Source organism: Meles meles, chromosome 12 (genome assembly GCF_922984935.1).
Source record: "Meles meles chromosome 12, mMelMel3.1 paternal haplotype, whole genome shotgun sequence".
Classification (NCBI taxonomy): Eukaryota; Metazoa; Chordata; class Mammalia; order Carnivora; family Mustelidae; genus Meles; species Meles meles.
Window position 1 is genome coordinate 40,216,149 of NC_060077.1, and position 18,171 is coordinate 40,234,319.

The following is an 18,171-nucleotide window of genomic DNA, read 5'->3' on the forward strand; positions in this document are numbered from 1 at the left end:
ATTGCCACAGTCCTCTGACACAAGACCCATCCTAGCATTCCGTGAGCCAGACATGAGGATCTCACCCCAAAATCATCAGCTTTGGAAGTAGTTGGACCCGGTAAATGATACAAAAAAAGGCAAGACAAACCACCACAAAATGCTCTCCAAAATCCATTCCCTCTTTCCTGTTACTGCTAGAAAATTAGTCTTCCACAGTGTTAATTTTGAAAAATGGATCATCCCTCCACAGGGCATCAATCCTGACCTCAAGGAACTTACAGTCAAATTTAGAGTAGCCCTTACCCTTTAATGGATTGTTAGGATATTCTGGGAACCACACTATGCCCTCATTCGCATTCTCCTTCCCCCTCCCACCAGCTCTATATGGTAAATGTTCTTGACTCCAGTCCTGCCTTTGAGTTGGCAGACTGCTTATTCCCAATTCCTGCTCTCAGACTCCCTCCCTAACCTTAACTTCATGTCTTTTTGAGCCCGAATACTCACCTTTCAGGCTTCCCATCTCATTTTATTGAGTTAATAATAGTGTAAGTACTATTTGTGCTCAGGATGTAACTAGTCTGGCAGTCATTCCCCAAAACATGAGGTTGTAGGTAAACAGACAAGAGCCCTTACACCCATGAGAACTCAAAGCCAGGCAGGAGACTGGTGACCCTGCACACTGACAGCAGACCTTTCTCGCCTGCCATGGGAGGACTTACTTTGTCATATAGAAGCTATTCTCCATTAAGTTCTGTCCATCCTTCGAGAAACCTGGCTTTCACCTCCCTTCAAGCAGATAGTTTGATTTAAATAGGAACACAGTTAACTGAATTCAAAAACTAGAGACAGCATAAAGTCTCGTGTGTTCAGGCATGCAGCACATAGCTCAAGGTCCCCACCTGTAGCTGGAACCTGAAGGCCACCTTGTTCATTGAACTGACCCACAGGCCCCATCTTCCAGGGCCCGGAATCCTGAGAAGTGGAGTACTGAGGACCCAGTGCTGTTCGGTGCTGGTATAAGCACACCTTAGACAAATTTCCAGGTGGACCCCTTGGCATTCAAGGAAGTGTAGTTCTGCTTCCAGAATTACAGTGTGGAAAATGTTCTTGCTGGGGAGCACTGTCGTTCTTTGACATTCTTAATGCCTTTGGCCTTTATTTGTGCATCACAGAAATCTATTCACCGTCCCTTCACATCTCTGTACTTCCAAAACATAAGACTCATTAACAGTGTCCTTTTAGAGTCCTTTACAGTTTGAAACAATACACAATTGGTTTACCCAGGACATGGGTTTAAGACACAGATGTGATTTTTTTTTTTAAGTCCACGTTATTTCAACAAAAAACCAAAAAGTGATTCATTTTCAGAATAAAGCCAGGCTTTAGCTCAGGTCTGAATCCCTCCGAGCGGATAGGGTTAACTCCTCATTGCCCAGGAGAGCCCTGGGTGGTCTTGACCCTGCGGCCTTGACCTCAGACACTCAGGGACGCTTCTGCCCCCTGGGTCTTCAGGGCTGGTTTTGTACATGCTCCTTGTCCAACCTGACACCTTCATTAAGGAACAGTCATATTTGTAAACATGCTGGCTTTTCCGAGAAGATGTGAAGTTCTGCTTCCAAATGGGCAGCCCTGAATACTGTTGGCTGATCTACACGGAAGGAGATAACCTATTTACATACTAAAAAGGTCAGTGTTGGACAATCAGCATTTAGAGATGAATTTGCTGCTGCTTGCAACTGGAGCATAAGAATTTGGGAGAAGGCCGCAATTTTGCTCTCTCTATCTGTGCAGACAGCAAGCATCGGGAAATACGCAGGATGTCTGTGCCCAGCACTCAGGGTGGTGATGAATGGGCTTCGTCCTGGTTTGGAACCTCTGATTATGAGAGTGTGTGTGACCGTGCGACCATGCCAGATGCAGGTCAGCCTCACCTACTGAAAACTATACAGAAATATTTGCATAATAGCTTTTCAGACTCTGTTAGTAAAACATAAACCATCATAATAGAGTTTAAATATGTGGCTACTGCTTCCTTCTCATTTGCACTGGGAAAGGTAGACTTCTAGAAGGCTCAAAACAACTTTTTATTGTCTTTTCTTCTCAAAGTATTTTAGAATAGCAGTTGCTTTATTTTGTTCATGTGTGTTGAAAGCATCTTTAAAAAAATGACAGTACAAAGGCATGAGTTGGGTTTTCTCTGAAATCTTTGTAATGTTTTTTTTTTCCTTACCCATTTATACATTCAAAGCAAAATAACTAGGGAATTGAGTTGAGATCTCTGGCTCCATCTCAATGTTGGGATATAACTTAAGAGTCAAGTCACTCTGGAAGGTGGAAAACCAGTTCCATAAGCCCGGAGACAAGTAAGAGGCAGGAGGGAGGCCTTACCCCTCCCTTAGTGAGAGCAGCCAATCCTGAGCCAGCAAGCAACCACTGCCCTCCAGGTCTTAGAACCAGAGCTCATTCAGAGCTCTTGCTCTGAAAAGAGTGTCCATTTAAGAGTTCCAATGTCGGGACAGTCACATCTCAGCTGCAGCTGCTTCCTGCAAGTCCCAAGAGGTCATAATGTCTCGGTGGGAGCTAGCTCAGCAGCTGCCACCCACATTCCCACAGAGACCCTGTGCTGCATTCCACATCAGTGTCCCCCCAGGGGACTGTGAAGCCAGATGTGGACCTGAGCTCATTGTGTCTTTGGAGGCATATGAAGCAGCTTCGAGGAAGAAGTTGTTCTTTGTGGCCACTCATGTCCCAGGTGGGTCGGTGGGCCACGTTCTGCAAGGCTCTGTGCTTCCTCTGACCTTCGATCTGGGGAGAGAGAAGCCAGTGGCAGTGACAGGCTAGCTCTGGGTTGGCATCAAACAATGTCTCCTAGAGATTACTTGACCTTGCTTCGCAAATAGCGGGAGTCATCTGGGCCTTATATAACATCTGTTTCTCCTGACAGTTGCTTTGAAACAGAACAGTGGCATGTCCTGTGCTTGGGGATGCCTCCTGGCAGTGATGCCATGGGACTGGAACACAGGGTCCCCGCTGAGTGTGCACCTGTCCTATCCTGGCCCCTGGGAAGAGGGGCTGACCTAGGTGTTACTCCCTAATTGGCCCCATGCGTGTGTTTGACCCACCCTGCCTCTCTTCCAGAATACTCGGCTGAGCAGACCCAGCAGGCGCTGCACCAGTCCATCTTCATGTCCTCCGTGTCGGCCTACCCCTTCCGGGACCTTCCCCTCGGCAGGGAGCAGCACTGCAAGCTCCTCCCAGGCGTGGCCAACATCCAGGCCAGCGAGGTGGCCCGATGGACAGTGGATGAGGTGAGCAGGGCAGCTCGGGGACCCTGGAGGGACTGGGCCCAGCTGCGGGGAATTTCTCGTGGGCACAGAATCCACGGCATCAAATTTTAGATCCACACTTTAGGGAGAAGGCAGGGCTGATTTTGAGGGAATTAGGACAGCCCAGTTGGTTTTGGCCCCCACTCCCCACGGGTACCCCAGAACCACCTCTGCTCTCTGTCACCTTCGGCCCAGCGCCACTTTCAGTAGAGCTGCCCAAGCTGCTCTGGTCCCACATCACAGATTTACTCTGGGGAAGCACACGTGTGTAAGCATCTTAGACTTGCCCCCAGGCAGCCCCCTGCCCTAAGCAGCATCTTGTCTGGGGAGCACCCCACCTAGGGGGCTTCTGCAGGGCCCCAGAGGACATACTGCTTCTCATGACGAAGTGGCTCTGGGCCGCCGTTTGTCCACTTGAAGCCACAGCTGAACAGTTAACCTTAGGTTTGTCTTTAAAGTGAATTAGAGCGCAACACAGTGTAAGATGCTGAACCCATGGGAAAACAGATCCAACTTTAATACCACCATGCCTTACAGTGTTGGCTTTTAATAAGGACCAGGTAAGTCCCATTGCTTGCTCTAATGCTGTAGAAATGCTGCATATATAAAGCAGTTTTCTCTTAAGGAATACACTCTTTGACATTTCTTTTGATAAAGGTATTATTTCCACTAGTCAGGCCTTAATTTTTTTAAATGAAGAAAAACTCTGGGTCACTCAGAGGATAAGGTAACAGCGGAGCTGGAGTTAAATTAGTCACAAAAGGTTCATTGAGCACTTTCCGTAGTCAGCTTGACTTAATGTTGGTCAGCATTAAGTTGGTCCAGCCTGGGACCAGGAGCAGGTCACAAAGGCCATGCTGAGCTGGAGGTTTGGTGCAAGCCTGCTCCATCCCCCTCCTCGCCGGCCCCTCATAGAATCTGCCGGGTGGATCACCCTGCCTGGTCCTCCTCCCCCAGAGCGACAAAGGCTGACACCCTTCCGTCAGCACAGCCCCCGGCTCCACCTCTCCTTGCCCTCTCTCCAAGTGCCCCCAGAGTCCCGGTCATGGAGCCTTGGCTGAATATGCCCGTGGTGATGAAATGTGATCCCAGGTCTGCCCCTGCCCCTCGCTGAGGAATTCTGACCAGTCTACAGAGCGTGAAGGGGCTTCATGACCAAGCCAACTGAACTAAGCCCTGATGTGTCTGTAGTCCAATCATGTACTACTTTGGCCTTTGAACAGCAGGCATATTATGGGGAGCTCAGGGGCAAGTCATTTGTTCCTGACTTTCAAGCCATTCACTCAAGGTTCTACTAACTTTTAAGTTAGACTGACAGTGGCTTCTCTTCCCTCACATCATCACCATCATGCTTAGAAAGATGTCTTGGGGGAGGCAGCCACCTGAATCCAGCCCCAGCCCTCTGTGCACAGAGCAGCTGAGTCCTGAGAGTGGATGAACGAGGTAGAGACACAGACCTCTGGGTGTGTCTCTGCCTACCTTCCCATAATCCCAGGCTCCCAGACAAAGTCCTTGGCATGCCTTAGGATCTGCACGGGCAGTCCTCCCTACCTTTCCAGCCCTACCTCCCACCATGCCCCCCATGGGCCTCCCACCCAGGGCTACAGTCCCCGCATGGGGACCTCACACTGGCACGGTTGCTACCCCGGCCTCAGATGCGATTGCTACCCCGGCCTCAGATGGCCCTGCCTGCTCTGCCCACGGCCAGTTCTGGCCATCAGCACGACACTGCCCTCCTGCAGGAGCCTCTCTGTGCTCCCATCTCCTCAAAGAGTCTTCGTCACTGACCTACACTCGCTCATCTGCCCCTCACCAGATGAGGAGAGACCTTATTTCACTCACTTGGCATGTATCTGGAGAACTTCTCACTGCACCTGGCACTTAGTAGATAACCCAGGAATGTTTGTTGAGTGATGTTGCATGACAAGGGCATCAGGGACACGTCCAAGCAGAGCAAAGAAGGGCGGCCATTGCAGTCAAAGGGAAAAATAGAAGATCGTCTGGAAGTGAGTATGACGGATACACAGATGGCAGATGTCTGGCACATCCTTTACTAACGTTGATAATGACGATGAACGTTGTTAATATACTGGGGGTAAGGCAAGCACTCTTTCGTTTTGCCCATGTTACAGTTAGGGAAGTCGAGGCACTTAGAGACTAAGCCACAGCCCCACAGGGCCCCACAGGCAGAGCCACGCACCCTGGGGCACAGACAGAAGTGTCCCAGGATGGGGAAGGTGCGTGCCGGGTGTGAAGCTGGACACCGTGCGTCCGGCGTGCGCGTCCATCAGCCGGCAGCATGAGCCACGTGAGGCGCTCACACAGAAAGTCCCCTGTGCAAATGGTGCTTTGAGGGGAGGAGAACGGCACCATCTGTGGAGGAGTATGTGTGAGAAGAGGCAGAGGCGAGGGAGCGGCCGGGGAGCACCACCACATTCCCGGTGTGGAGTCATCCGGGTCTGCACTGGGCACTGCCAGAAGAACCCCCCGACGTCGAGGTCGGCAGCCGTCTTCAAGCTGAAAGAACACAACACAGTGAACCAGCTCAGACACTGAAGGTGAAGAGTGGAAATGAGCCAAATGTGACTCCACCCGCAGTCTCAGCACCACGCAGTTTGGGACCCAGGACGGCGATATGCGAGCTAGAGCATGCATCTGGAAGAATGGGGACGTAGTGATGCCACCAAACGGAATGAAACTTTGGAGGAAAGAACCAGTTTGGGGGCAGGAGGAGAAGATGGTGAATTTCCTATGGGACTTCTTGAGGCCCCTTGAGGGATGATGTCACAGCAGTGAATGCACAACACCTGTTCCCGGGGCAGAACTACCGCCTGGGATGTCACTAATGGATGGGGGAGCTGAGTGAGCCTTCACCAAGGACACGGCTGTCCAAGGAGAGGCGCCGAGGACAGAGGTCAGAAGGGACCACAGTTGGAGAGAGAGTCCACAACAGAGATGTGTCAGCGGGAGGCAGGTGGCAAGTGTTCCATCCAGCAGGGCACAGGCCAGATGTAGCCCAGGGCTCCTGGCTGGGGCTGTGGAACTAGGTTTCCAGGGATTTGGAAAATATGTGGAAAATGTGTGTATTCCTTGCCTTAAGAGAAGGGCCAGGCCTTTTATTAATGTCTCAAGAGGACCATCGTCCAAAAAGAGCAGGACCTCTGTTTTAGGAGCATTAAGCAGTGACAAGGAAGTTTAGGGGGCCTCTGATCTGATGAGCCCCAAGCCTGGCACTGCAGGAAATCGAGGGCTTGGGGGGTGATGAAAGATAGTGGTGATCATGTTGCGAGTCTCCCTGGGACAAGGAGGGGCTCACTGTGGGGGACACTGAGGGTGCCATCAAGGACTATTGGGTGGCAAGGTCACAGTCCCTGAGTTCTCAGTAATGGATACACTTGGAACCCCAGCCCTTTATTGCTGAAAGAGGCCTTAGAATATTCTAGATTAAAAATAAGAACATCATCCCTGAGGCTGTCTTCATAAGCCACCCCGTTGTGATGCTTCCATAACCATGACTTCCTTCAAGGATGCATTCCAGAGAAAGTTTGGCTTATTCCCTCAAGTTAATATATCATAGTCTTGAAGTCTCCCTACCTAGATTCTCTTGAGGACAAGGAGCATGTCCTAAATTTCTTTCTGTATTCTCATACTCTTTTTTAATTTTTTTAAACTTTCTTTTTTTTTTTTTAAAGATTTTATTTATTTGACAGACAGAGATCACAAGTAGGCAGAGACAGGCAGAGAGAGGAGGAAGCAGGCTCCCTGCTGAGCAGAGCCGGACGTGGGGCTCGATCCCAGAACTCTGGGATCATGACCTGACTGAAGGCAGAGGCTTTAACCCACTGAGCCACCCAGGTGCCCCTGTATTCTCACACTTTTATAGCACGTTTCCTGGAATCAACATAGGCCCCTCAAGAAGAATCTTGGATGGGATGAGACTATGGTTTTTGTGGTGACTCTATTTGTATCTTTGAAGATAAGGCAGCCTTCAGATGGGGGTTTGCTTAGGGGGCATTCCAGTGAGTACCAACAATAGAGTTTGTGACTATTTTAGATGCCATTTTAAAAATGGGACTAGGGCAGCAAGGATTTGAAAAGGCCGTGCAGGGCAAGAGGAGACCAAGGGGGGTTGCTGTTCTTCTCTGCTTTGTTCTCATTAGGCAAAGTATTGGAGAGGAACCGCAGGAGCCCAAGACAGGATACATTGAAAATGGACTTGTGCATCCTTGCGTTAAGTGGCATTCAGGGAGACTCAAGGCAGTAGTCTGTCTGCAGCCAAAGAGGAAGAGCAAGAACGTTGCCTTTTGTCTGCTCTCCTGACCTGGGAGGGAGACCTGCTCTCTGCATTCTGTTACTCAGGAAGAGAAGCCAGCTCAGGGCCATGGTAACATTGCCCAGAGCATAGGAGCTGGCTTCTCACTCTTTTAAGCTGTTTCAATTGGAGCAGTGATTTTCAAAGCACAGGTAGGCTGTGAAGTCGATTTCGTGGTTCTAGAGTGAAAGACATGATGAGAGGAAAGACCATATCTGTAGTAAGGGTGATTATTTTGCGAAACCTTTGTTAGAAATGTGTGGGTGTGGGCAAACACTCCAGTCATGGTCAGTGTGAAGTGTATTTCGTACCCTGGGCCATGGAAATGTTCTATAAAAGAGTGTACGCACTAAAGAGTAGGAACTAAAATATTTTTATATTTCTTTATGTCATTATAGTAGAGTATCTTGCCCAGAGTAGGTGTGTGAGAAATGTGTGAGTGAATCAACAGGAGGAGGGGGGATTTTATCTGGTACCCTCCCGCAGGTGTGCATGGGCACGTGGTACCCTCCCGCCAGGTGTGCGCGGGCACGTGGTACCCTCCCGCCAGGTGTGCGCGGGCATGTGATACCCTCCCGCCAGGTGTGCGCGGGCATGTGGTACCTACCAGGTGTGTGTGGGCACATGGTACCCTCCCGAAGTTGTGGTACCCTCCTGCCAGGTGTGCATGGGCACGTGAAGACAGAGGCAGCGGGTTGTGTGTATGTTAGAGCCACAGGTGTGGCTCATGTATGCTTGTGGCACATATGGGTGCTTTTACTCCTTACGATCAGAAACGCTTTTTAAAGCAGCCCATATAAATTGCCAGAGCCTCAACCAATTTCTCCCCAAATGTCCATTAACTTTAAAAGATGGCGGCCGCTTTAAAAGCAATCTTTACACAGGAAGGAGTGTTTTGAAAAATTCAGGATACTGCTAACTAAGCATAGCAGCCTTATACAAGCGGGCCCTTAAGAAAGGGCAGATAACAAATTCCACTGTTAAAAAATGAGACCCAGGCTAGAAACATGGTCCCCAGTGGACTTGGAGCCAGGGCAATCAGGCACACAGCTCCAGGCTCAGCAAGATCGAGAACACCACCGTTCAGAAAGATTTAAGGGCGCAGCAGCCCCACGGAAACAAACAGGCCTGCTGAGCTCCGAGAGGATGCCAGGAAAAGTAGGTCGCTGGGGAAGTAAGTTGGGAAAAGTAATGGGCTCATCCAGGAGTTGGCACAGGGTCATTGTTCTTAGTCTTTCCAAAGTGCTGTGTCATCCCCAGGATTAACCTACTCAGTGGCTTTCCAAGACAAAGCTGGGGCTTTTGCTGTGGGACACCCTACTCCTGAGAACTCAGGGAACCGGGCATCAGGCAGCCTCCACACCAGCTGTGCCAGTGGGAGCCAAGGCAGAAGTTGGCCGCCCCCAGGCCCCAACAAAGGTGCCATCACCTGAGACCAGCAGACGCGTCCACAGAGCCATCTTGGCTGTGGGCAAACAGATGGTAGCTTCCTGCTTCCTAGAGCTCATGCCCGTCTGAACAGTTCACATTTACCACAGACTTGGAGAGAAAAACAGATTTTTATGAGGAGGATGAGAGGCAAGCTTTCGGATAGTACTACTCTATGCTGTGTTCGAGCTCACCACTTTCCATTTAAAATATGTAGCAAAATGGACTTTCTATTAAATCTCAAAATATAATTTATTCTTACAGGGAATAAATACTAACAGTACTGAATAATGACACTGAATAATGATCAAGGCCTTTAGATATTTTTAAATTCTGGCCAGAAAAGTCAACCTCAGTAGATTCCATGGAGCTTGTTTTTGACTTTGGAAAAGGACCGACTGCATAGACCCAGAACCTCTTTCCAAAGAAGCAGAGGATTTCGGGCCAGTGGTTCAGCAATGGAGATGAGGCTGCGCGGAGGGAGGTGGGACAGGGAGGGGCTGCGCCCAGGGCCCCGCTGGGGGCCACCCGACTCCCCAGTGATGCTCCATTCTGCTCTGACAAGTTCATTATTCCTGTTAAAAACCCTGTCTACCTCCACATGGACGGTGACTCCTTGGCTAACAGGAGAGGGAATGTGATTCTTTCCTGTGTGCCCAGAAAAGGACATTCTAACCCATGCAGACCATCAAAGCAACACACACCACTTTTGCTACAAATGGAAGTTCCTGGAACGTGTTATTTTTAAAAGACCCTCTCCCAAAGCTCTTCTCCTTGTGGGGAATCCGGGCTCCTCATAGCTGGCTTGGCTTTCCCACAGGAGCTGATTGAGCTATGACAAAATGTATGTCTTCCACTAATCCCTAGTCCTACTTTTTTATTTCTAATTTTCCTGCTGTGACATTCAGCCTCTTGCCCTGTGAAAGAGCCATCTCAGGAAAACCTGCCTCTAGAGCAGTGGCTTTGGACCAGGAAGACATGCGCGACAACTGGACACGTTTTTGTTGTCACAACGTGGAGGTGGGGGTGCAAGTGGCACATGGCGAATGGAGGCCAGTGTGGCTGCGAAACAGAATGCGCCACACAGGATGCCCCGCGGCAAAGAGTGCTCAGTCCACGCCAGTCGGTAGTGCCCGACACGCCTGCCCTCCAGTAGTTCTCCTGGACTCTGCTCTAATTTCTTTTGTCCCACACCCAGCCTGTGGGCAGATCTCAAGATTTGACTTTGCAGCGCCTCCTGCCTCCAGCTCTGAGCTCTGCCCCGTGCAGTGTCCAGGCCTTGGGCCCCCCCATCAGACAGATGCAAGTGTCTCCCAGTCACGTCCTATCCAGTGCCCTCCCGCTGCTAGATCACCTCTCAAGCTCTCTCTTGTGCCGGGGCCTCAGTACTGCCTGCATGTGAGCATCCCCCGGGGAATCTAGAAGTGCATGCCCAACACGTGGACCGGATCCAGCCTCGTGACTTCGGCATCCCTGTGGCCTGAGCCTCCCTGTCATTCCTGTGTAAAGCTGTCCAGGGGATTCCAAGGTGCGGCCAAGAGAGCGAACAGCCCCTCCAGGGCTCCTTGCTGCCCATACCAGGAAACCACATGGCGACACCCTCACCCCCATCTTTTTCCACAGCTCCCCTTCTGCTCTGCAGTCTAACCACGTGGGACTCCTCCCTGCCGATGCCGTGGCTGTCATGTGTCCTGCTTATGGCTTTGCCCAGACGCTCTGTGCCGAGAAGGTCTTCTCCACTCACCACCCTCCAAATCGCCCCCTGTGGAAACATGTCACCCAACAGCGCCTGTCTCAGCCTCCACCTCCCTTACGATCCCTTGCCGGGTTTGCATCTGAGATGCCATCTATCCCTGCTGGAAGCCCATAGCCTTTCCGCCTCTCTTCTAGAACGTAGCGCATCTGACAATGTATCAGTGTGGTGAGTAAGGCAGCCCTACTTGCCATTTTCCATTTATCCTCCCACCTCTGATCAAACCGTAAACGCGTTGGAAGTTCCCCCGACCTGCTCACGGATCCCGCTTCCCAGCGCACAGCAGGGGCCTCGCCCAGCAGGAGCTGGGGTGGGGGTCCCTGGCCAGAGAGCAGCCTCGGGAGCAAGGGGACTGCACCCCCCTCCTAGTGTCCCAGGCCTTAGAAGCTCTCTGTGAGCTCCTGCTGTCACCCGCCCCAGTTACATGTCTCCGCAACTTGACCAGCAGCGTTCCCACGCTTTCCTCAGCTCCGTGATTTCAGCCACCTGAAAAGAGCAAATCAGGTACCTCATCAGAAGAGCACCAGGCACTTGGGCGAAGCCGCTCGAAGCGCTAACACCTCCCAGGTGCTCCCAGGCCCAAGGATGCCATTGCGTGGTTTGGGAAGATTTTCTTTTTTTTTTTTTTTTAAATTCTCATCATCCTGCACTTTGGAAGGATGACTATCGTGACTCACGATAGAACAGACTTGCAGACACCGACGTGCTGATGGCCCCTAAGAAGTAGTTCTGGAATCCTCGTATTCAATATAGCTGTGAATCAGGGGTGTGCGCGCAGCGGGCAGGGCCCAGGTTCACGCTGCGGGTGTCGGTTCTTAGCCGCGTCGGAAGCCGGAGATCAGCGGAGGCTGCAGTGCTCTCTTCTGCCAAGTGTGGGGAGGGTGAGTGTCCACTGTCCTCTCCCTGCAGGGAGCCGGGGACTCCCAGGCCTCTTGGATTGAGGAACATGTTGATACCAGGGCCTGCACCCCCTGCCTTCCCGGGGGCCTTCTTCTTCAGAGGGGAGAGAGAAGGTTCGCGTTCTCCCTGCTCAGTTGGCACAGGACGCAGACAGCGTGTGAAGACAGTTGCTCTTACAAACATCCTCTCCCAGGTTTTGTCATTGCGGGCTCCTGGGTTGCCTTTCCTCTGCGCCACAGTGATGCCAGACCTTGCCAGAAGGGGCCGGACTCCCCTTGTCATTGGTCGTTGAGAGTCTACACTTTATCATGTTTGTTCACTCGGCTCCCTAGAAGCATCGCTGGGACATTCATGGCTTCCTGTTCATCGAGCCAGGTGCTGCTCTGGCCTCTCTAATTAGAAGGAACCTGGGCTGTGTGGCTGGGGAGAGAGGCGGGGAAAGAGCGGGAAATGAAGCTGAAGAGGTGATTCTCCAGATCTCCTGGTCTGGAGTCTGAAACCCTGAGTTTCAGAACCATCCCTGGCATTTCCCGGCCATGCATGACATTCAGAGAGTCATTGAGCCTTCTTGGGCTTCAGCTTGATTGTTATCGGTGAGGGAATTCAGTCAGCAGAGGTCCCTGGAGTCCCTGTGAGACTCAGATGGGGCCTCAGAGCCACTGAAGGGCCAGGTGCCCCGTCCTTTTCTCCGGCAGTCACTGTGGAGACTGTTACTCTTGGGCCACGCCCTCCTGCCTTCCCCGACTCCACAGGGAGGACATGAGGATCAGACGAGAGAAGATTCCAGAATGCTGGCAGGGCATCCACGGAGACTGTCATTGCCATCACAGCGGTAACCTGTGTAGGTCATCCGGGCAGTAAGAGGCCAGAAGAGAGACTGGGGCTGGGCTGATTGCTGAGCTGGGACAGGCTAATGGGCCTTGATAGTTCCTATTTCAGTTCCAAGAGTTTGAGGGATTTGCAGTATATTTTACTCAAATGTTGAGTTACTACAACCCAAGAAATTATTTCAGGTGCGTGTTGTAAATCAGGCTTTTCATCTTGCACCGTAGGTGGCTGAATTTGTACAGTCTCTCCTGGGCTGCGAGGAACATGCCAAGTGCTTCAAGAAAGAGGTAAGAAATACAAAAATTATATGTCTTTCCATAGTCTGGTCCCTGAAGAGCTTTGTTTTCATTGACTTGAGCGTAACTGAGAGTAGCTGGTGGGCCAGAGAGAGGGGTTGGGGAGGGACAGAGCCCAGCAGGGCAGTCGGGCCCAGCGGGGTCAGCCTCTGTCCTTGTCCTGCCTGTGCTGAGCTGTGCGTTGTCACAGAACACTCTGGTGCCTGGCGCATGGGGCCTGCTCGAGAAATAGACTCTTTGGGGGAAGAATAAATGAACGCGTCAGGCAACTCTTATGGGTGCTGTGCAGGCTCTGCTGTGATGACTTCAGGCTTCACTGGGAGCAGGAGGGGTGCTGCGAGGAGCCTATGCCCAGGGAGGAGAGGGGATTTGTCTACCCCAGGGTGACAGTGGGACTATCCTGTGTGTCTCTGCTCTGTACCTGCTTCAAGAGGAATGCAGAGAAGCCAAAGAGCCCTTCTATGGGGTTTCTGTTTCCTACTCCATGTTAGTTGGGAATGTCTCAAACTGCTCAATATTTGTCCTGGAATTAATAGCCATAGCTCTCGGGGCCCTAGAAGAGACTGGATCAGCTATAGAATAATAGTGAAAATATGGTGGTTCCTGTTTATTGTGGGCTGGCCCTGTGCTGGGCCATGCTGAGCACTTTACAGTTGTTGTCCTGGGTCCTCCAACAAGCAGTGAGGAGGCTAGTGCATAGCAGGAAAAGGGCAGCAGATTCCAGCCTCTGTTCATGATGACTCCATCATCATTGCTCTAGAAGTCTGCAAGAAAACACTTCCTAGAGCCTCCAGTGTGTAGCACACACCCTCCCGCTCCAGTGGTCGGGGCATGCTTGGTTCAGGGAAAGTACTTTTGGAGTTTGGGGTCCTGGGGTCCTCAGAACCCAACAAGTCCCACACCTCCAGGGAACTCAGCATCAGGGTCAGTCAGGTAGCAGTTTGGGTAGCTGCCCATTGAGACGTGACGTTCACCTGCTCTCCCCTGAGCCTGCACTGCTCAGGAGTAGCTAGCCTGGCCTCACACATTTGAGCCGCTTTTTGCTTCAAGCGGTGCCCAAGACCCACATTGTCCACAGGTGTCTGTAGGTCAGGTGGCTCCAGCTTGGCTTTTATGACCAGCAGTTCCCTGGTGGACAGAACACTTACCCTGTCTCATCCCTCCTCTGTAAAACACAGACTTCCAAGAGGGGCCTTTAAAGCTCGGGGTTAGCATGTTTCAGAACCTAAGAAAGTTCTCCAGGTATTCCATTCTCCAAATGGACGATTCTTCAACAGATGTTATCATAAATGCACAGGAAGGTGTTGCTGTTTTGTTTTGGTGTTTTTTTTTTTACTTTTTTAAAACTAACATATAATGTATTATTTGTCCCAGGGGAATGGGTCTGTGAATTGCCAGGTTTACACACTTCACAGCACTCACCATAGCACATACCCTCCCCAATGTCCATAACCCAACCACCCTCTCCCTAACCCCCTTCCCCCAGCAACCCTGTTTGTTTTGTGAGATTAAGAGTCTCTTATGGTTTGCCTCCCTCCCGATCCCATCTTGTTTTATTTTTTCCTCCCCTACCCCCCACAACCCTCCGCCCTGCCTCTGAAATTCCTCATACAGAGAGATCATGTGATAATTGTCTTTCTCTGATCGACTTATTTCACTCAGTGTAATACCCTCTAGTTCCATCCACATCATTGCAAATGGCAAGATTTTATTTCTTTTGATGGCTGCATAGTATTCCATTGTATATACAGACCACACCTTCTTTATCCATTCATCTGTTGTTAGGCATCTAGGTTCTTTCCATAGTTTGGCTATTGTGGACATTGCTGCTATAAACATTTGGGTGCACGTGTGCCCCTTCTGATCACTACATTTGTATCTTTAGGGTAAATACCCAGTAGTGCGATGGCTGGGTCATAGGGTAGCTCTTATTTTCAACTTTTTGAGGAACCTCCATGCTGTTTTCCAAAGTGGCTGCACCATCTTGCATTCCCACCGATAGTGTAACAGGGTTCCCCTTTCTCTGCCTCCTTGCCAACATCACAGGAAGCTTTTTACAACTTTATAAACACTTTAAAACTTTAACTTCCCACTTTAATTTAGACTTAATTTCAAAACTTGGGTCCATGGGGATGCTTATGTCTCAGTGAGTCATTGATATGAAGGGTCTGTACCAATTCAAAAAGGTTCAGGGAAGGAGGGTTACCATAGAAAACCCTTTCATTAGGCAACCAATTCTTGATTTCTACTTGGGTCATGATCTCAGGGTCATGAGATGGAGCCCCACATGAGTATCTGCAATCAGTGGGGAGTCTATCTGTCCTTCTCACTCTTCTGCCCCCCCTCCTGCTCACAGACTCTCTCTAAAATAAATATTTTCAAAAGTTAATAAAACATTTATTTTGTATATACTTCTGCTTATAATGGCATTTATCATAAAAAAATTTCAATGCATGTATGTTAAAAGGAGAAAATAAAAATGAAACCACTATCCCACAAGCCAAATCTGACGTCACTCGATATTTGGTATAAACACTTCAAATATCTTCATTATATGTACATATATATGTGGTCACACACGTTTAATGTTATGGAATCAAAAAGATCTTTCTATAGCATGTCATATTTTGTTGCTTAACAATTCATGAAAAATTTGCCAAATCATTGTTTCATCGAGATGTGAATTTCAGTGACTGCCTCATACCCCAACCTAGACGACACCATAATCCTGCTATATTTGAAATCATGGACTGTTTTCAATATTTCACTATTACAAATAACACTAGAGTGGATGCATTGCACTTTGTTCTCTCGGGAAAAATTCCTGGAGATTTACGTGGTGGATGAAAGTAGGGGTGTTTTTTTAAAGGTTCATGATACAAATTCAGGCAAAGATTTTTTTAAACATAACAGAAATTTCCCCTGTATGTTGAGTTCATATTTAACCGAGTCCTGGGTAAGAGCATGCGGTGGCTCAGCGGTCAGAGCTGGGTAGGAGAGGGTGCCGTCTTTTCCGTAGTTGGAGAGCTCTGCAGGGAGGCGGACACCATTCAGTGTCCATCCCCCTCCCATCAGCCCCCAGAAGTCGCCAGAGGGTAAACAGTATGTGTTTATTTACTCACAGCAGATTGATGGCAAAGCCTTCCTGCTTCTGACGCAGACAGACATCGTCAAGGTGATGAAGATCAAACTGGGTCCAGCACTGAAGATTTATAATTCTATCCTCATGTTCAGGAATTCCCAGGACCTCACTGAAGAAGACTCTCTCTCAGGCCAAGAAGCCAGAGTATAAACACACCACCTGAACGGCCATGGCACCAGGACCTTGTTCTTGCAGCAATAAAACTGGCCCACATTAATTTGATTTGAATGTCCCCATGGTCATATCCATATTTAATTTGGACTTTGAAAGCAGCTGTGGTTTTGATGTGTAGAGGGTATGATGACTTATCCAGGGCCGAGGATGCAGGGGCCCGTGTGTGGTTTGGGGCCATCTTTATCTTCGGCGGGGTCCTCCCAGCTCTGATGCGTTGCAACAAACAGACCAAAGAAGTCCACACATACACCTTCAGTTTTTCTCCTTCATCATTAACCATTCTTCAAAAAGCGGTGAAATAGTAGAAAAACAGCATTCATAAATACATTGTTCATGTTTTCACCAGAACATCTGAGCTTGGCTCAGATTTGCCATCTGGGTGCAGTGAGTCTAAGAGATAGAGGCCTGGTGCTTTAGAAAGACTTCATGTGGGATTTTTATGTACTTTACTCAGGAAAGTGCGAGTCTTTAAAAAAATAATAATAAGCACATATTTTCATGATCCATTAATTCTCCTTTTTGTTCCATTAAGTATTTCTTGTTTGTGCTCCCAGTGGCTCAAAGAGCACCTGGGGAACAGTCAGCCTGGGCAGGCAGCAGAAGCTGGCCAGACCCCCCCCCCCCCGAGGACCCCCTCACACACAGCAGCGCCTGGTGGACATCTGCGTGAACATGGGGGACCCTTGTTCTGCCACTGAGGCGGGCCCGAGGGCCAGCCACCCACCCGCACCACTGAGGCAACCTCAGGAGAATAGGTAGCTGGCCCCGCTCTCCCTCTGAGCAGGTGTGATGAGGAGCCGTGTTACATCTTCATAGAGACAAATCATGAAAAGGGAGGTTCTCTGAAGTAGGGAGCTTGGTGGCTATGATTTGTTTGAACAATTCTGATTTCTTGTCAGACCTTATTTGTTTTGTGTAAGTGACTATATCTGACACTTAAGAGGAATCAGCCCTACAATTTTGAAAGACAATCCCCTTTTTTACACCCACAAAGTTACCCAGGCCCCCACGGAAGTGGAGAGCCCTTGTTTTGAGGGGAGGGGGGTTGTGGGGGGAGAAAAGAAACAGACCTCACCCATTTGCTTCATTAAGAATCTTATGGTTGAACAAAAAAAAAAAGAATCTTATGGTTGAAGAAAGTTGATTCAGCTTGGAGAGATTCTCAAACTGTAGGTCACTGAAGAAAAACAATTCTTCTCTAAGAGGTGTGCGTGTATTTCATTTTTTTTTTTAGATCTTCACCTAAATGGAATTTTAATATATTATTGGTTCATGTAAATTTTTATTTTCTGTGTTTTGTTTGCTGTTTGTTTTCTGGTGGTTTTGTTTTTATTATTTTTTTTTAGACTGCCATGTACAATTTAATTCCTGCTTCTGCTGTGTTAAAATTTTAATATATTTTAAATGATAATAAACAGATAAAATAAAACCCCTACCTCTATGCCTTAATGAATATGTTGTTATAACCTGTTCCCACACCACAACCTGAAGGCTTTTTTCTCAGCCACGGAAGAACAGAGCATTGCGTGTGTTAGCCGACAGAGAAGTCAGCCTCGTTTGAGAACCTTATGTGTTTCCTTAGAGAAGCAGATTCAGCTGTTAATAAGTTCAGAAATTAGGGGCACCTGGGTGGTTCAGTTGGTTAAAGCATCTGACTCTCGATCTCAGCTCAGGTCTTGATCTCAGGGTCGTGAGTTCCAGCCCCGAGTTAGGCTCCATGTTAGATGTGGAGCCTACTTTAAAAAAAATAACTTGAGGGGCACCTGGGTGGCTCAGTGGGTTAAAGCCTCTGCCTTCAGCTCAGGTCATGATCCCAGTGTCCTGGGATCGAGCCCCGTGTCAGGCTCTCTGCTTGGCAGGGAGCCTGCTTCCTCCTCTCTCTCTCTCTCTGCCTGCCTCTCTCCCTACTTGTGATCTCTGTCAAATAAATAAATAAAATCTTAAAAAAAAAAAAACTTGAGAAATTAAAATGGAGAATTTTAAATTAAAAAGACCCTCACAATTGCTCATTGTATAGGCTCCATGGAAGA

General features: G+C 49.2%; 1 protein-coding gene across 1 annotated transcript in view; it reads left to right on the forward strand.

The window, feature by feature from the left end:
• Window positions 1-17,476, forward strand: part of L3MBTL4 (L3MBTL histone methyl-lysine binding protein 4) — a 500,325-nt gene extending 482,849 nt beyond the window's left edge. The window contains exons 18-20 of the mRNA XM_046025260.1: window positions 3,121-3,290; window positions 12,754-12,816; window positions 15,950-17,476. Of these exons, the coding sequence (XP_045881216.1) occupies window positions 3,121-3,290; window positions 12,754-12,816; window positions 15,950-16,117 (401 nt within the window). The 3' untranslated portion in view covers window positions 16,118-17,476. The remainder of the gene's footprint in view (window positions 1-3,120; window positions 3,291-12,753; window positions 12,817-15,949) is intronic.
• The last annotated feature ends 695 nt before the right edge of the window (window positions 17,477-18,171 follow it).